Raw genomic sequence first — 12,933 nt, forward strand, 5'->3', positions numbered from 1 at the left:
ACAAGTTAAAACCTCTGCCACAAGAAATGTGCATGATGCATGATCAAATTCGACAGCAATTTGCTAACATTTTAAATCTGGTGTTTAACCTTCTGCCAGTTAATGACGCAGGCACACTGGGAGATTTCATAACAAATCCATTTTTTTGAATGTAATCTTCACTGCGAGGACCCTTTTCAAGGCAGACATTTCGACTTTTCAAAGCAGTTAAGGCACAGGTGGGATCAATGACATTAATGATGGCTGCAATCCATTTAGATGGGCTGGTTCAAGGGCCCTGATATTGTGCATGCTCGCTCACTGTCATGGCTTACCGGGACACTTAATAGAATGGAGCGATTGTTAACGTGGGTGTGCCATGTCAAAGTGCTGTCCGAATGTATAGTGAGATTTATTATACCCTACATAGTTGACTCAAAGTAGTAACCAATGGTCACTAACAACACATTATATACCATCATGCATTGCGCTGAAGGGGAGAGAAATTACCCGACCAGTGCAGAAAATTATTTTTTCATTTGCCAGACGAGCTCACTATATAGTCCACTATGTAAAACTCATTATGTGGTGAGTAGGGCATAGTTAATGAGCGGGTGCTCTCAGACACAACTTGTTTCATGTCTGCTGTGGAGTCTAAAATCGCGATGCTTTCCGAATGGCATACTGTTTCTTTTTACTTTTAGTACGTACTGCAGCTGCCCTTCCAAAGTACATACTGTTGCATGCAGTAATCATACAATTGGGACATACTACTTTGACCCTCTTGCTCAAATTGCAGCCTTAGCACAACATTTTAGTACAGAGAGTGTAGTCCTTACACTTAAATGTGGTTTCATCTGTCATTGCAGTGTCTGTCATTCTATCAGTGAGCTGTCAAATGTTTGTGCTCTCTCTGCTTTGTTTATATTTGCATGACACACCGTGATGTATGTGACATAACTTCCGTGCGCAGAGGACTGTGGGTCAGAATAGCCAGAAAAGCATGCTGGCCTGCAATACTGCAAAATGTGACCGGATGTAGTAGGACATCCTGGTATTTTTGGCATACTGCATTTCACATATTTCATACTGGGACATATTACATCTTTTTTCTGGTGTATTAAATAGAATGGTAGTGTGAGTACTGGAACGCAGGGTATATGTTTAGTTGTGTGTACTGGGAGGTAACACTGGCTGGCACAGCGCTGCAGTCGCAGCTGCAGGTAATTTACTAATCAGTACTAATGTGTATTTATCTCTGCTGTAGTGAGGCTGGAGACTTCTTTATTGATTGCACATGCCAGAGCCATCACCTGGACTGGGTGGCAGTGGCTCTTCTTAAATACACCACCAAGTTTGTGTCTGTCTGTAGTCCTTAGTCTCATCTAGTGGTAAATATGAGATTACACTAACCTAACTGATTTAAAAAATAAAAAATAAAAATCTACTCAAGTAAGATTAAAAGTATACTGCATTGCAGTACGTAGACAAATGTTCATGCTGTCTCCTCCCTCCAGAGGACCCCTGACCAACCCGTAAGATTCACTAGTGCAGCATCTCCCACGTGATCCCTCATTGGCCTCCAACACACTAACACTACCAGCTGAGTTCAGTCTAGTGCCAAGCCAGGCCAGGCCAGGGCACCTTTTGTGTGGTATTAAATTCAGGTCAGTGCATGCTGGGTAAACCCATTTGGAACACCCTCCTGCCTCGCTTTTATCTTGTCAGCCGAGAACAATTTCTCCCCAAAGAATGCTGCACATCTGCAAGATGTAATCACTTTACCCAAGGCTGCAATTGGGGATATTGGCGAACAGTTTTTCTTTCCAACGTGATCGTGTTCAATCAAACATTCTGTGCTGCTTTAAAGCTGTAGAGTTGGCTGTTCAGAACAGTGCCATTTTGTTTTGTTTGATAGCTTTGCATTATGCATATAGTATAATGTACATATGTATATATGTTTTTTAACTACAACTCTAACTTTTAGGTGACCCTGCCTGACACTATTGATAACTGGTCGATAGTAATGTAATGTGTTCTTACCAGCTTGGTAGTAGCGGTCCAGCTTCTCCCATAAGGGCTCATCCTCACGCTGGAGACTGGACAGCTTGAGAGGTTCATAGATTGAACCTGAGGAAGGACACATCTGTTACACTCAAGCATTAGAAGTGTTAATGTTTTATATTCATTTACAGGATATATTTCTCAAATTTGATCCCTTAGTTGTCTCATGAATCCTTAAAATAACCTCCAAGAATGGATCGCAATCCTGCCTCCTCGAGTTAAAATCAATAAAAAGCCATGGTTTTCACCTCACAATTCATCTTTCAATCTTGAGACAAAAGGCTTAATTCATATATTGCAGCATGTAGATAACAAAAAAGATCTAATTCATTTAAAATGATAAGAAGTAGAGAAAATTAAAAAAGAAAATAAACACATACGAGTAAGTTCTGTTTTCCACTGCAACACACAGCAAAACAAAGAGCTCAGTGCACAAAACATTATTCAGGCCCAAAGCAAAAAATTCAAATGGTACTGTGTCTCGCCACCATTTCTGAACATTTTCCTCTGAGCTGAGAGAGAGCCGGAGTTTGAGGGAACCCCCTATCTGTTAGACTTTCTCTATTTTCAGACACTTTTCACTTTGCTGAGATTTGCATTTTAATAGGTTCGACCTTGGGTCAATACCACAGGTACTGAAAAATTCACATTCTGGCTAAAATTAGCATAATTTCCATCAGCTTAGAAGTTGCAAGGGACAAAGCCAATTCATCTCTTTTTAAAGATAACACTTTAAAAGAGCATAGAGGAAGTCCAATATTCCAATTTTAATTTCTGACATGAGATCAGACAACTGTGAGCAGTCGTTGTTTGGCTGGTTTTACATAATCTCATGACTAACTGTCATGAGTGATGCAGTTCTCTAACACTTGCAGTACACTGTATGACCATATGATAGTGCACATTTATCTTGGGTCATTCTTGGGTCAGTCTTTCTTGCTCACTGTGGAGAAAGATTATTCATACAGCTAAACCAACATAGGGCCAACAGCAAGAGAGCTCAAGTGTCTTAAGTAATAATAAATAATCGTTACAATCAGAAAACACAGTAAACAATATGAAGTAATATAATATAATACATGAGAAAATTAGATAAACAAGCCATTTTGGGATTTTCAGCTCACAATATATGAGGGCAAACCTTTCCTGTGACTACAATAGGCTTCTCGTACCCAGATAACAAAAAGGATTTCTTGTGATCTTTACCCGTGTCCTCTCTGGCCTTCTGTGTGTGGCTGACTGCATTGTTTGCCTCACATCTGCTGCCACTACTTACCGAGTCTGTGAACTTTCCGATGGGGCCGGGCAGACGCAGCTACTGAAGCGGCCATTGTCAAAAGGTGCAATTAGGGTCAATCGTCTCTCTCAGCTAAATCACAAATCTACAGCAATTCACAGGAAGGGGTTAGTAGCACAGAGTTAGAATTTTTAGACATGCATGAATCAACAATGACTTACAGTTTGGGTGATGATGATCATGAACAACATGCAAGGAATTACAATGCGCTGTATTTGCTTAGGAATTCAAGTTATTTAAACCACTGAGAGATACAGAGTCATGATGAATTACTATATGATGGTAATGTAATTATGAGAAAGACTTTGATTAACTACATAACTAAATTAGGAGACAGTACTTGATTAACTATTGCGTTTTATGCTCCATAACATTCACTTTAAAATACTATGGTCTCAATAGGCTAATGAAATTAAATGGAATTAAATGAAATTAGGGAGAACAGATGCGTCCTATTACGTTATGTTTAATTAATGGAAAGGTCAGAATATCGGTGCTGACATCAGAATATGCTTTCCTTCCATTCTCTCTGCCTTTACAGATTTTTCAAACAACAGCAGTTACAAGGACACTACTGGGTGATTTATTATATTGAAATCTATCTTTTACAACTAAATATTATTGCTAGAGCCTGCTGTATTTCAAAATATGAAGTGGAACTCAATTGAAACCATGACTGCCATCACATTTATCCATCTTTACAGAAAACTCGCTTGGAAAAGCTTCTAAACAGGACATGCAGACTAGTTGACTATGTTTATAATCATTGTAATCACTCTTATATGGATTTATAATGCGTCTGTGGTACCCCAAAGTGAGTGTTAGGATAGACCACTATAACTTGTGGTATTTTTTCACATTGTACAACAATCTTTAAAGTTTTATCATGGGGCACTTTAACTTGAGTGCCAGGCTGTCTCCCAGTGCAAAAAAAGCCCAGTCTGCCAGCCTCCACAGGCCCTCAACAAGCCACACTTCATGCAGCACACAGTACATTGAACTAAAGGTTGAGATGTAACAGTGAAAGAAGACCTGATGAGAAGCTCTCAAAATAGCTCCTCTGTACTGCACATTTACACCTCTGACCTTTCATGCTTGTACTGACTGCACTGCAGTGGACAAACTAAATGGGCATATTTCAGCCCGTGTTCAGAGTCTTCACAAACAGACAGTCTCACACAAGCACCGGCACAACAGAAACAATCGGGCGTGTCACACTGTTCGATGTCATGCAAAGTAATATGTCAGACCTGATCTTTTTGATCGGGATTTGAATTCCAGGAGTTTCCAGCCGACATCTGCCAGGCTCGCCATGTTTACAAAGTGTCAAACACGCTAGAAAGTGAGAGGATTTCCGGTGTCATACTTCAAAATAAAATAGGGGAGTGAAGCTCCCAAAAAATTGTTGAAAACATCAGATGTAAAAATTCGAGGTGGTCTTTTAATAGACAATTTATTACAATTCAAACAAAGTTTTACTTCATATTATAGCGTATTAGGGTCTCATATTTGTTATTTTCCGGCTTGACAAATCGCATGCGTTTATTTTGAAGGTAACATTTCTTCACCTCCGATTTAGCCCTAGCTTATTATCTTTAACTTGATTCAGCTGTCAACTGTCAAACCACCCGGAAGCACGACACTGACGTAAACGAGGAAGCTCTAGTAATCGCATTGTGTAATCTTATTTCAGCTCATTGCCTCTACATTTTTCTAATATAGTGAAAATAACTGAGCAGCCGTCTAAATGTAAAATGGAAGGTCAATGTACTGTATAATTTAATCAAAAGAAGCTGTGATAATATCGCCTGCCGTACAGCTCTGTGCCGTATTGCAGTTGGTGTTGTTGTGAGGAGCTGCACTAGCATCCCAGCAAGGATGTGGATATCCAAATTCAAGATATTGGCATTTTTCTTACTTCTCGTGTGTCAGAATACCACATTTGCTCTCCAGGATGTCACGGCAGACCTTTTCGGTGCCGAAAATTATGGGACGGTGGCAGCGTTTGGAGATTTTTACGCGGATAAACAGACAGACATCTTCATCATCAGAGAGAGTATGCTAACTCTTCAGTGCCGTTACTCTGTCTTGTTAGCTTATTAAGAACTTGCACAAATGATACATGGCGTCTGTAAGATATTTAGCTTTAAGTTTTAATATATTGTTCGCGGGATAATAAAAGATAAAATTGTACCTGGACGAAAATTCGCCGCTATAATGCCATAAGAAAAGGCTTTCGCTGTGTAAACATATGGTTCCGTGTAAAAGTCCTCTGCTTGACTGGTTATTAAATGAGCTGTAATGTAAAACAATGCTATGTTGACCTCTTACCGTTTCAGACTCTGAAGTAGTGATATTTTTGGCGGACTCGAAAACACCTTACTTCAAGCCCAAAGTTAACATCACCAGTCATTTGCCAAGGTAGGTGTGACTTTCAGTGCTATCTCATTCTGACATTTTATCTTACATGTCATGTCCTGGTTTCCTTTTGTTGACTGAGGCGGTGGCTCAAACTCACTTTTCAGAGTGGTTATGTTTACTCTTTAGGAAGGATAAGCTGCATGTAAAAAACACTAAGTCATTGGTTCTCATTTTAATCCGTTCAGCAACACCGTCATCACCAGTGTGGTTCCTGGGGACTATGATGGAGACTCTCAAATGGATGTCCTTCTTACAGCTCAGCTCAACTCCCAACAGCTGACAACTGTCTTCATCGTTTGGGGCCACAACCAGTCATTAGGTACAGTTCTGTCACTGAATGGATGCTGAGTGTGGGCGGAGGACAGAGAACACTGATAAGGGATTTAGTTCACAGTTTTTGGCACGCATTATTAGATTGGGTCCCCAGCATATTATAAATGACAATATTTTCTTTTAGTCTGGTGTTTACTGTAATATGTTGGAGGTTTTTTCACATTGTGATACATGTTTTTTTATTCAGTTTTTCAAATTGGGGCTAGTGGGTGAAAATGATCAAGGTGAATGTGCAATAAAACCAAAGTTGAGTAGACCCTCGCAATTTGACTCTGTCAAACACAGGTGCAACCTATGATATCACTAATTGCTGCATTGCATTACTGAAAATGCTGGAGTGGAGGCATCATTAATGCTATTAATTGTAAGAAGGTATTTGAGTCTGATTAATTGGGAAGGATAATATAAAACCACATCTACAGTACAATATTCAGAGGCTTTTTACGGTGGAGAAGTGCACAGTACAGTAAGAGCACCTTCGGCCATTTGTGTGTAAAATTTGCGAAGTTTAACATCTTTGTTACCTGCTGGTCTTAATTAAAACTATGAAGTACTAAGCATGGTGGCCTTCTCAAAATCTGTGCGATGGTTAAATATGAGCCAACATTAATCACAGGTGTAGATTAATGGTGGCTGAGTATCATCTAGTTGTTTCAGTTTCAGGGTCCTATTACTGCTCATGTTGTCTCGCTGTCACGGCTTATTGGGACACTTGAAGAGAACAGAGCCATTGTCAATATTTGTGTACAATCTGTTTCTCCTGCCTTTACTACTATGACAAGTCAAAATGTCTGCTGTAAAAAGGCCTTTTATCAATGAGTCCAGAATGATGAGCATTGGCAAGACAACTTTGACATTCAGCTACTTGCCATACTAAAATATATTAATGCTATAATGTGTTGTGCAGATATATTGTTTGTTCCCTAAAATAAGGCAGCCGTGGTTATTAACTTAACAGTGTTGTCACTGTGTGCTGCGCCCATAGTGGATACAAGTTTTTTATTTGTAAGTTTCTCTGGGTAGCACTTAGTAACATTTTCAGCCTCAAAGAAAATAGCAAATTAATTATGTTATTATCTCTGTTAGCAGAAATGTGAAATCTGTTATCAGAGTCATACCTTTTCCATTTAAGACTGTTTTTTCACTACGAGAGGCAGAAACCGAAAAGAAAACCTTAACCTTAACCTTATTAAATTGTTGCGCCTAACTGAATATTCAGTTGAACTTTTGTTCATAGCTGTTGACACTAGGACATCTGTTTAGCCTGATTAGACCAGCCCACGGATTTTCTCTGTGCTGTGTTTTTTTTTTGTTTGTTTGTTTTTTTGTGAGACCAAGCATTACTCAGGGCATGTTCAATTCTTCCTTTTCTGCAGATACCAGTGGGTGGCTCACACTGAACAAGACCTTTGCAGATCAGCCTCTTGTTATGGAGTAAGTATCAAACTGAATGGTGCTAACATAAACTCTACTTTGGTTTTAAATTCTAAATTACTGTTAAAGTTCATGTTTAGTCCAATGCAACACCACCACTAAGTCACTATGGCCTCAGAAGTGACCTACACTGTGTCAACAAAAACTGGATATGATAAGAAAGCATTTATTGCAGGGCTGTTACATTAGTTTGTATTCGTTTGTATGTATCTAATTAAAGGTTACTTCAGTGTAAGTTATGATAAAGTGATTGTGATGTGATTTAATTTCACTGAGAAAAAAATCTTTCCACAGCTTCAATGGGGACATGATCCCAGACATTTTTGGAACCACCAACACCCCATCCACTGAAGTCTGCTATCTCACTAACAGGTAATGTTATCATTCTCAAACTCACTTTCTTCATTTTCAGTGTTTATTTCCAGATGCTCGCAAAGCTTGAATTATTTTCTAAAATGCAGAGCGTTTAACTCCTGCTGTTTCCTTCTGGGTTTTGTCCTCTTTAGGGAACAAAAGTGTGAGAATGCTCTCGGTTCACATGTCAAGATGCGCATCCCTCACTCTAATGCTTTCATTGACCTCAACAAGGACTTCACCGCTGGTGAGTCAGTGATGTTTAAGTAATTTCTAACCATGGCAAACAAATGTCAAATGCGTTGGGGTTTTTTAGAGCACACAGCATACTCCTTGGGGAAGCTGAACACATCAGTCTCATCAAAGGTATGCATTTTCAGCTGTGTATTTTGAGAACTGTCACAAAACCTCTCACTTTTTAACAGTAGATTTCATAGGCTAAGTGGTCATGTAACCTGTTAAACCCATAGGTTTGTGTGGAAATAAAATTAGTCAGTTGAAGGCAGGTGATTTGGAGTTTTAAACTGAAAGTCATGTGAAACCAGGAGATCAAGGCATGATTCAAGATCAAAGTAGTTTTTCTGTTGTGTTCTTCTGTTTGTCAGTGTTGCGCTAAAATGCCATTTCTGCAACAGGTTGTAGACAAACTCCCTTCAGAAACAAATCAAAATTCCTGTTTAATTCCTGTCCTCAGGCTGACCACTGTCTGATCTCTGGCCATGATGCATAAATTAAGCATTGCCAGTCCTTTGTTTAGATGTACAATTTTTTACACTCATGAGCCGAAGAGTTTTCTTTATTAGGGTGACAGGATGGTAAAGTGACTGTTAAAGACCGTTCTACCTTATAATGGTCAAGGGGTGGTCAATTTTCTTCAAAAGTTCAGTTGTGGTCTGAAAGCGTGTCTATACAATATATATATTTTTGCAAATTAAAAAATGAAAACTTGCTACTTAATATCAGCTGTCGACTTTGTTGAGAGGGCATGATACTTTCCAACGTCTCTGTTTAATAAGGATACATATCATTTACTTAATTTTATTTCCATAAAGAAGACAGGACAGGCTACTCCTCTGAAAAATGTAATATCTTTATATTATACCATCAGCATCCCACAAGTGAAAAAAATACAGTGATATTAATTTTTGATATTTAACCCACCCCTAATGGAAGGACATGGTTTAAGACAATGTGAGAGCAAGCATCTTCCCTATAAATGTTCTTGTTCAAGCCACTAAGCCTTCTGCATATTATAGTCTGGGCTACTACATTTTGCTTCTCTGTGTGTTTCCCTAACACTGAACATGAAGTGCACAGAGCCATAAAACCAAACATACTCACCTCCCCTCAGACACTGTGTAACTTTTACCTCCAGCCTTGACTGCACATTGTTCCATGTGCAATTGATTTATGACAACAGTGACCAAAATGACCACTGCCTGCTTTTATACTGTAGCTTTTACCTCCACTGTGGGCTTTCAGTGTTTCCCTACATGGATCAATACGTGCTATTAATGTATAGAAGAATGCTATGTAGCAAACAAGACACAGTTGAGTTCTTGATTGAGATGCAAGAAACTCATATCGAACAAAGAGCCACCAGCGCTGAAATGATGAATTCTTTAGAGAATGAGCACCTTGGGAGGCGGCTTCTGAAAAGGGGAGTAATTCTGCACATTTAATTACATGAGGCCCTCTGAGGAACTACATGCCTTTGGCACATTTGTATTTTTGATCATACACGTCTCCCCTCAAAAGCTATACATGAGTCTCAAATGTAATCCACAGTGTAATGCTAACACACACCGTGAAGCTACAATGCTACTGCATCAGCTTCATATAAGTTTGGCTCTGAAATTGCAATGTTTCCTTTGTCAGTTACAAATCAAAACATTTTGGATGTACGTCATTGAAAAGGTGACAGCCATAGTCACATTAGCGCATTTATGTTGAGTAGGAGAGTGCGGTTTAGTTGTGGGATAGACATTAATGAATAAAGTGACTAATTTTCTTTCATGTTGACATGTAATAGATTTTTAATGGCATCATAATTGAATTGATAGAAAGGAGTAGGAGCAGAAGGACCCACAGTTGTTGGTGCATAGAATGGAGCAAGTGAGAGTGAACAAGACGGGTACCATACCAGCTCTCCAGAGCAGTACGCATCCCTCAGGACAGGTCACTTGGCAGCCCCGCTCTCTCTTTCTTCTCTGTAACACCAAACTGGCCCACTGTTCCATCCTCTACTGACTCAGAAGAAGGCAGGGTGCCGCTGAACATTGTGTTGTAGAAAAGACAGGGATAGAGTGAAATCATTTCTGACCTCCTTTTTTTTTTCTCAGAGAAAATGAAATACAATACAGCCGTTGGTCACACTGCCCCAGTACTTTAGAGAAAATATTAGACGTTGAGTGCGGGTATGGCGGAAACACAACCTTTGACAATGGCAACACGTTAAGGTCTAATGACCTGTGTGATTTAGTTTATAATGTACGTCGTTAAGTCACAACATTACATTCCCTCTTTCTCCATCCTGATAATCATATATTGGCAAACGGCTCAGTATATAATTGTTTTTTTAATCTAAATTAATAAAATGGCCATCTGTCTGTGTTTATTTGGATTATTAAAAAATTGCAAATTATAAGAAGTGACAAAATCCAAATTGTCTTTTAAACATTTATTATTTTATTATTTGTATTTATTTTTTGGTAAAAATTGGTAAGAGCTGCAAACAATGAGCCTTCAAAACATTGTGTGTAGAATAGGATTACCATATATCCAGATTCTGCCTGGTCCCTGCTTTATAAATTCTCTCCAGACCACTGCCTAACTCTTTTCTTGAAACAAAAATCTCACAGGATGCACAAATTGTGTCGTTGTAAACTTGAAATTCAAAGACGTTGCTTCCTGAAGTGCATTCCACAAAGTTTCTCCAGGGGGAAACTCCAGGATCAGACAAGGGGCCACCAATTTTCAAGTTGACTAAGAGAGAAAGGAATAGCCATTTTCTTCACCAGTGAATGGAAAAATCACCTCGTTCTTGTTTTACAGCATCTCACAGCTGTCCCTGTAGCGCTGTCACTTAGACTTATAGGAGGATTTTTTTCCCTCTGGAAACTAATCCTTGTGTTTAAGGTAATCACAGAGGATTTAGTCATGTCAGACTCACTGCAGGTATCTTTTTGTGTAGTGTGGTTTTATTCCCAGGCCTGTCACAGTTCAACCAGAGCAGATTTTAATTCATATTTAATCTGTTTAGGGATTATGAGAAAATCAATAAACATAATGAGATCTGGGTGGCAATATTTGGTGTTTTGGTTTTAATACAGATTGCATTGTGTTCGGGCATCATTGGTTTTTACTACTTTATCAAGTAGGCTTCAACTCATCTGTCAGTCAGACTGATGGCCTGTATGTCAGTCTGCCTTTCACTCTCTTGATGGACTCACCTCTCACTTTCTCTCTCCTACCCATACGTAAACAAATCTTTGTGACTTTTTAACTGCGCTTCGTGTTCTGTGAGTGATTATGCTGCAGGAACAACAAAGCTCGAGGAGGAGAACCAGAGTTGCACATCTGTTGGATGTCAGACTTTTTGGCTGCCTCGGTCTATGGGGCCTTGCAGATGGAGGGATGGAGGGAGGGAGAGAGAGACAAGAAGAAAGTAGGCAGGAACGGATGGAGAAATAAATTGAAGTCAGAGAGGATGAATGCTTTTGAAGGAAAGGATAGTAGGAAAGATAAAGGGCAGTGGAAGGGTGGGAGATGAGCAGGGTGGGGGGAATCTTCAGCATGGCTCAGCTCACTGTCTGCTGTGACCACCTGCTCCTCTAAGTGTTACCGGCTGGAGCATCACAGTGTGGCTTAAGGAGGGAGAGAGTGCGTTTTTTCAGACAATCTGGGTCCTGCTAGTTAGCCGGTTTAAGATAAATGACAGTTGGAAGCTTTCCAACTGCCACTGATGTTCATATTGGCTTCATGATGATAAAAAGTCTCTCTGTGGGAGTGCCTGATTACCAAAATGTCTTTTAAAAATGTCATAGTTTATGATATTTTGATGATGGCTGAAATAAATGCTCCATCAATGATAATGGAAATGCCCCTCAGTATAATACCCAACCATAATTACAACGCCATCGCTTCAATTCTAGCAGGGGACCTTTTTTGCATGATAAACCAACATTTCTTGTCTGCCTCTTACTTGACAAACTGATAATTAATCAATCAATCAATGATAATTCTATGATTGTTTGATTTCAGCTTCTGAAATGATAATATTCACTGGGTTCTTATGTCTATTATGTTCAGTATTTACATCATTTTTGGCTAATGGAGAACAGCACATTTTAGGAAGTATTCTTGTGTTCTGGGAAACTGTGATCCACATTTTCACTATTTTTTTACATTATATAGACCAAACAACTAATCAATATACAAATCAATATATAAATAAACGAAGATTGATCAGCAATGAAAATGATCACTGTAACAACCCAGGCCTGTATATTCTGCTTAGAAAGAAAGCCCTGTATACCACTATGCAACTGTTGGTAATCTTCAGCAGTGCTGTTTCTAGGGTGCTTTATTCATCAAGTGTATTTGCATTTCTCATTTATCCTCTGGGAATTTAGTCTTCCCCAGTTTGTTAATGTTTTGGCTGAAGTTTGCCAAAAGTTATTTGAAGCACCTCAAGCCTTATAATTAAACAGCTCATAGTTAGTCATATTGGCAATATTAATGAGAAATGAGAGTATGAATGCACATTAATCTAAATTCATCTTAATTGAGTCACACAAAGTTAAGTTACTGTGGGGAAAAAGTGTGAAACACTTAAAAATGCAAATTGGGTAAACAGGGGAAAATGAAAAAGTTTCAAAACTTATTTGAATTGCACAGATGCCTCATAAAGATACTGGTGGGGCACAACATTTCTTTGCAATGAAAAACATCATGCTCATTTCTTTTGTCCTTTGGCTAATGGGGAATTACAAGTCTAACTGAAGACCATCTTAATGAGTATGTTTAAAGTGACTGTACAGGGAAGTGCC

The 12,933-nt window shown here is 39.0% G+C and overlaps 2 protein-coding genes across 4 annotated transcripts in view; one reads left to right on the forward strand and one right to left on the reverse strand.

Moving 5' to 3' along the window:
• The window catches only part of phkb (phosphorylase kinase, beta), a 109,800-nt gene extending 105,126 nt beyond the window's left edge, over positions 1–4,674 (reverse strand). For 2 of the 3 annotated variants that reach the window (XM_084354097.1, XM_084354098.1), the window contains exons 1-2: positions 4,591–4,674; positions 2,023–2,109 (exon numbers count right to left, since the gene is read on the reverse strand). In XM_084354097.1, the coding sequence (XP_084210223.1) occupies positions 2,023–2,109; positions 4,591–4,654 (151 nt within the window). In that variant the 5' untranslated portion in view covers positions 4,655–4,674. Of the gene's footprint in view, positions 1–2,022; positions 2,110–3,319; positions 3,426–4,590 lie in introns of all 3 variants that reach the window. The other variant, XM_084354099.1, reaches the window with a different exon arrangement.
• A 307-nt stretch (positions 4,675–4,981) lies between these two features.
• Positions 4,982–12,933, forward strand: part of itfg1 (integrin alpha FG-GAP repeat containing 1) — a 154,256-nt gene continuing 146,304 nt past the window's right edge. Inside the window, exons 1-6 of the mRNA XM_084342494.1 lie at positions 4,982–5,396; positions 5,680–5,761; positions 5,947–6,080; positions 7,471–7,528; positions 7,823–7,900; positions 8,035–8,129. Of these exons, the coding sequence (XP_084198620.1) occupies positions 5,219–5,396; positions 5,680–5,761; positions 5,947–6,080; positions 7,471–7,528; positions 7,823–7,900; positions 8,035–8,129 (625 nt within the window). The 5' untranslated portion in view covers positions 4,982–5,218. The remainder of the gene's footprint in view (positions 5,397–5,679; positions 5,762–5,946; positions 6,081–7,470; positions 7,529–7,822; positions 7,901–8,034; positions 8,130–12,933) is intronic.

The sequence above is a fragment of the Pagrus pagrus genome (genome assembly GCF_965226575.1).
Source record: "Pagrus pagrus genome assembly, chromosome: 1".
Classification (NCBI taxonomy): domain Eukaryota; kingdom Metazoa; phylum Chordata; class Actinopteri; order Spariformes; family Sparidae; genus Pagrus; species Pagrus pagrus.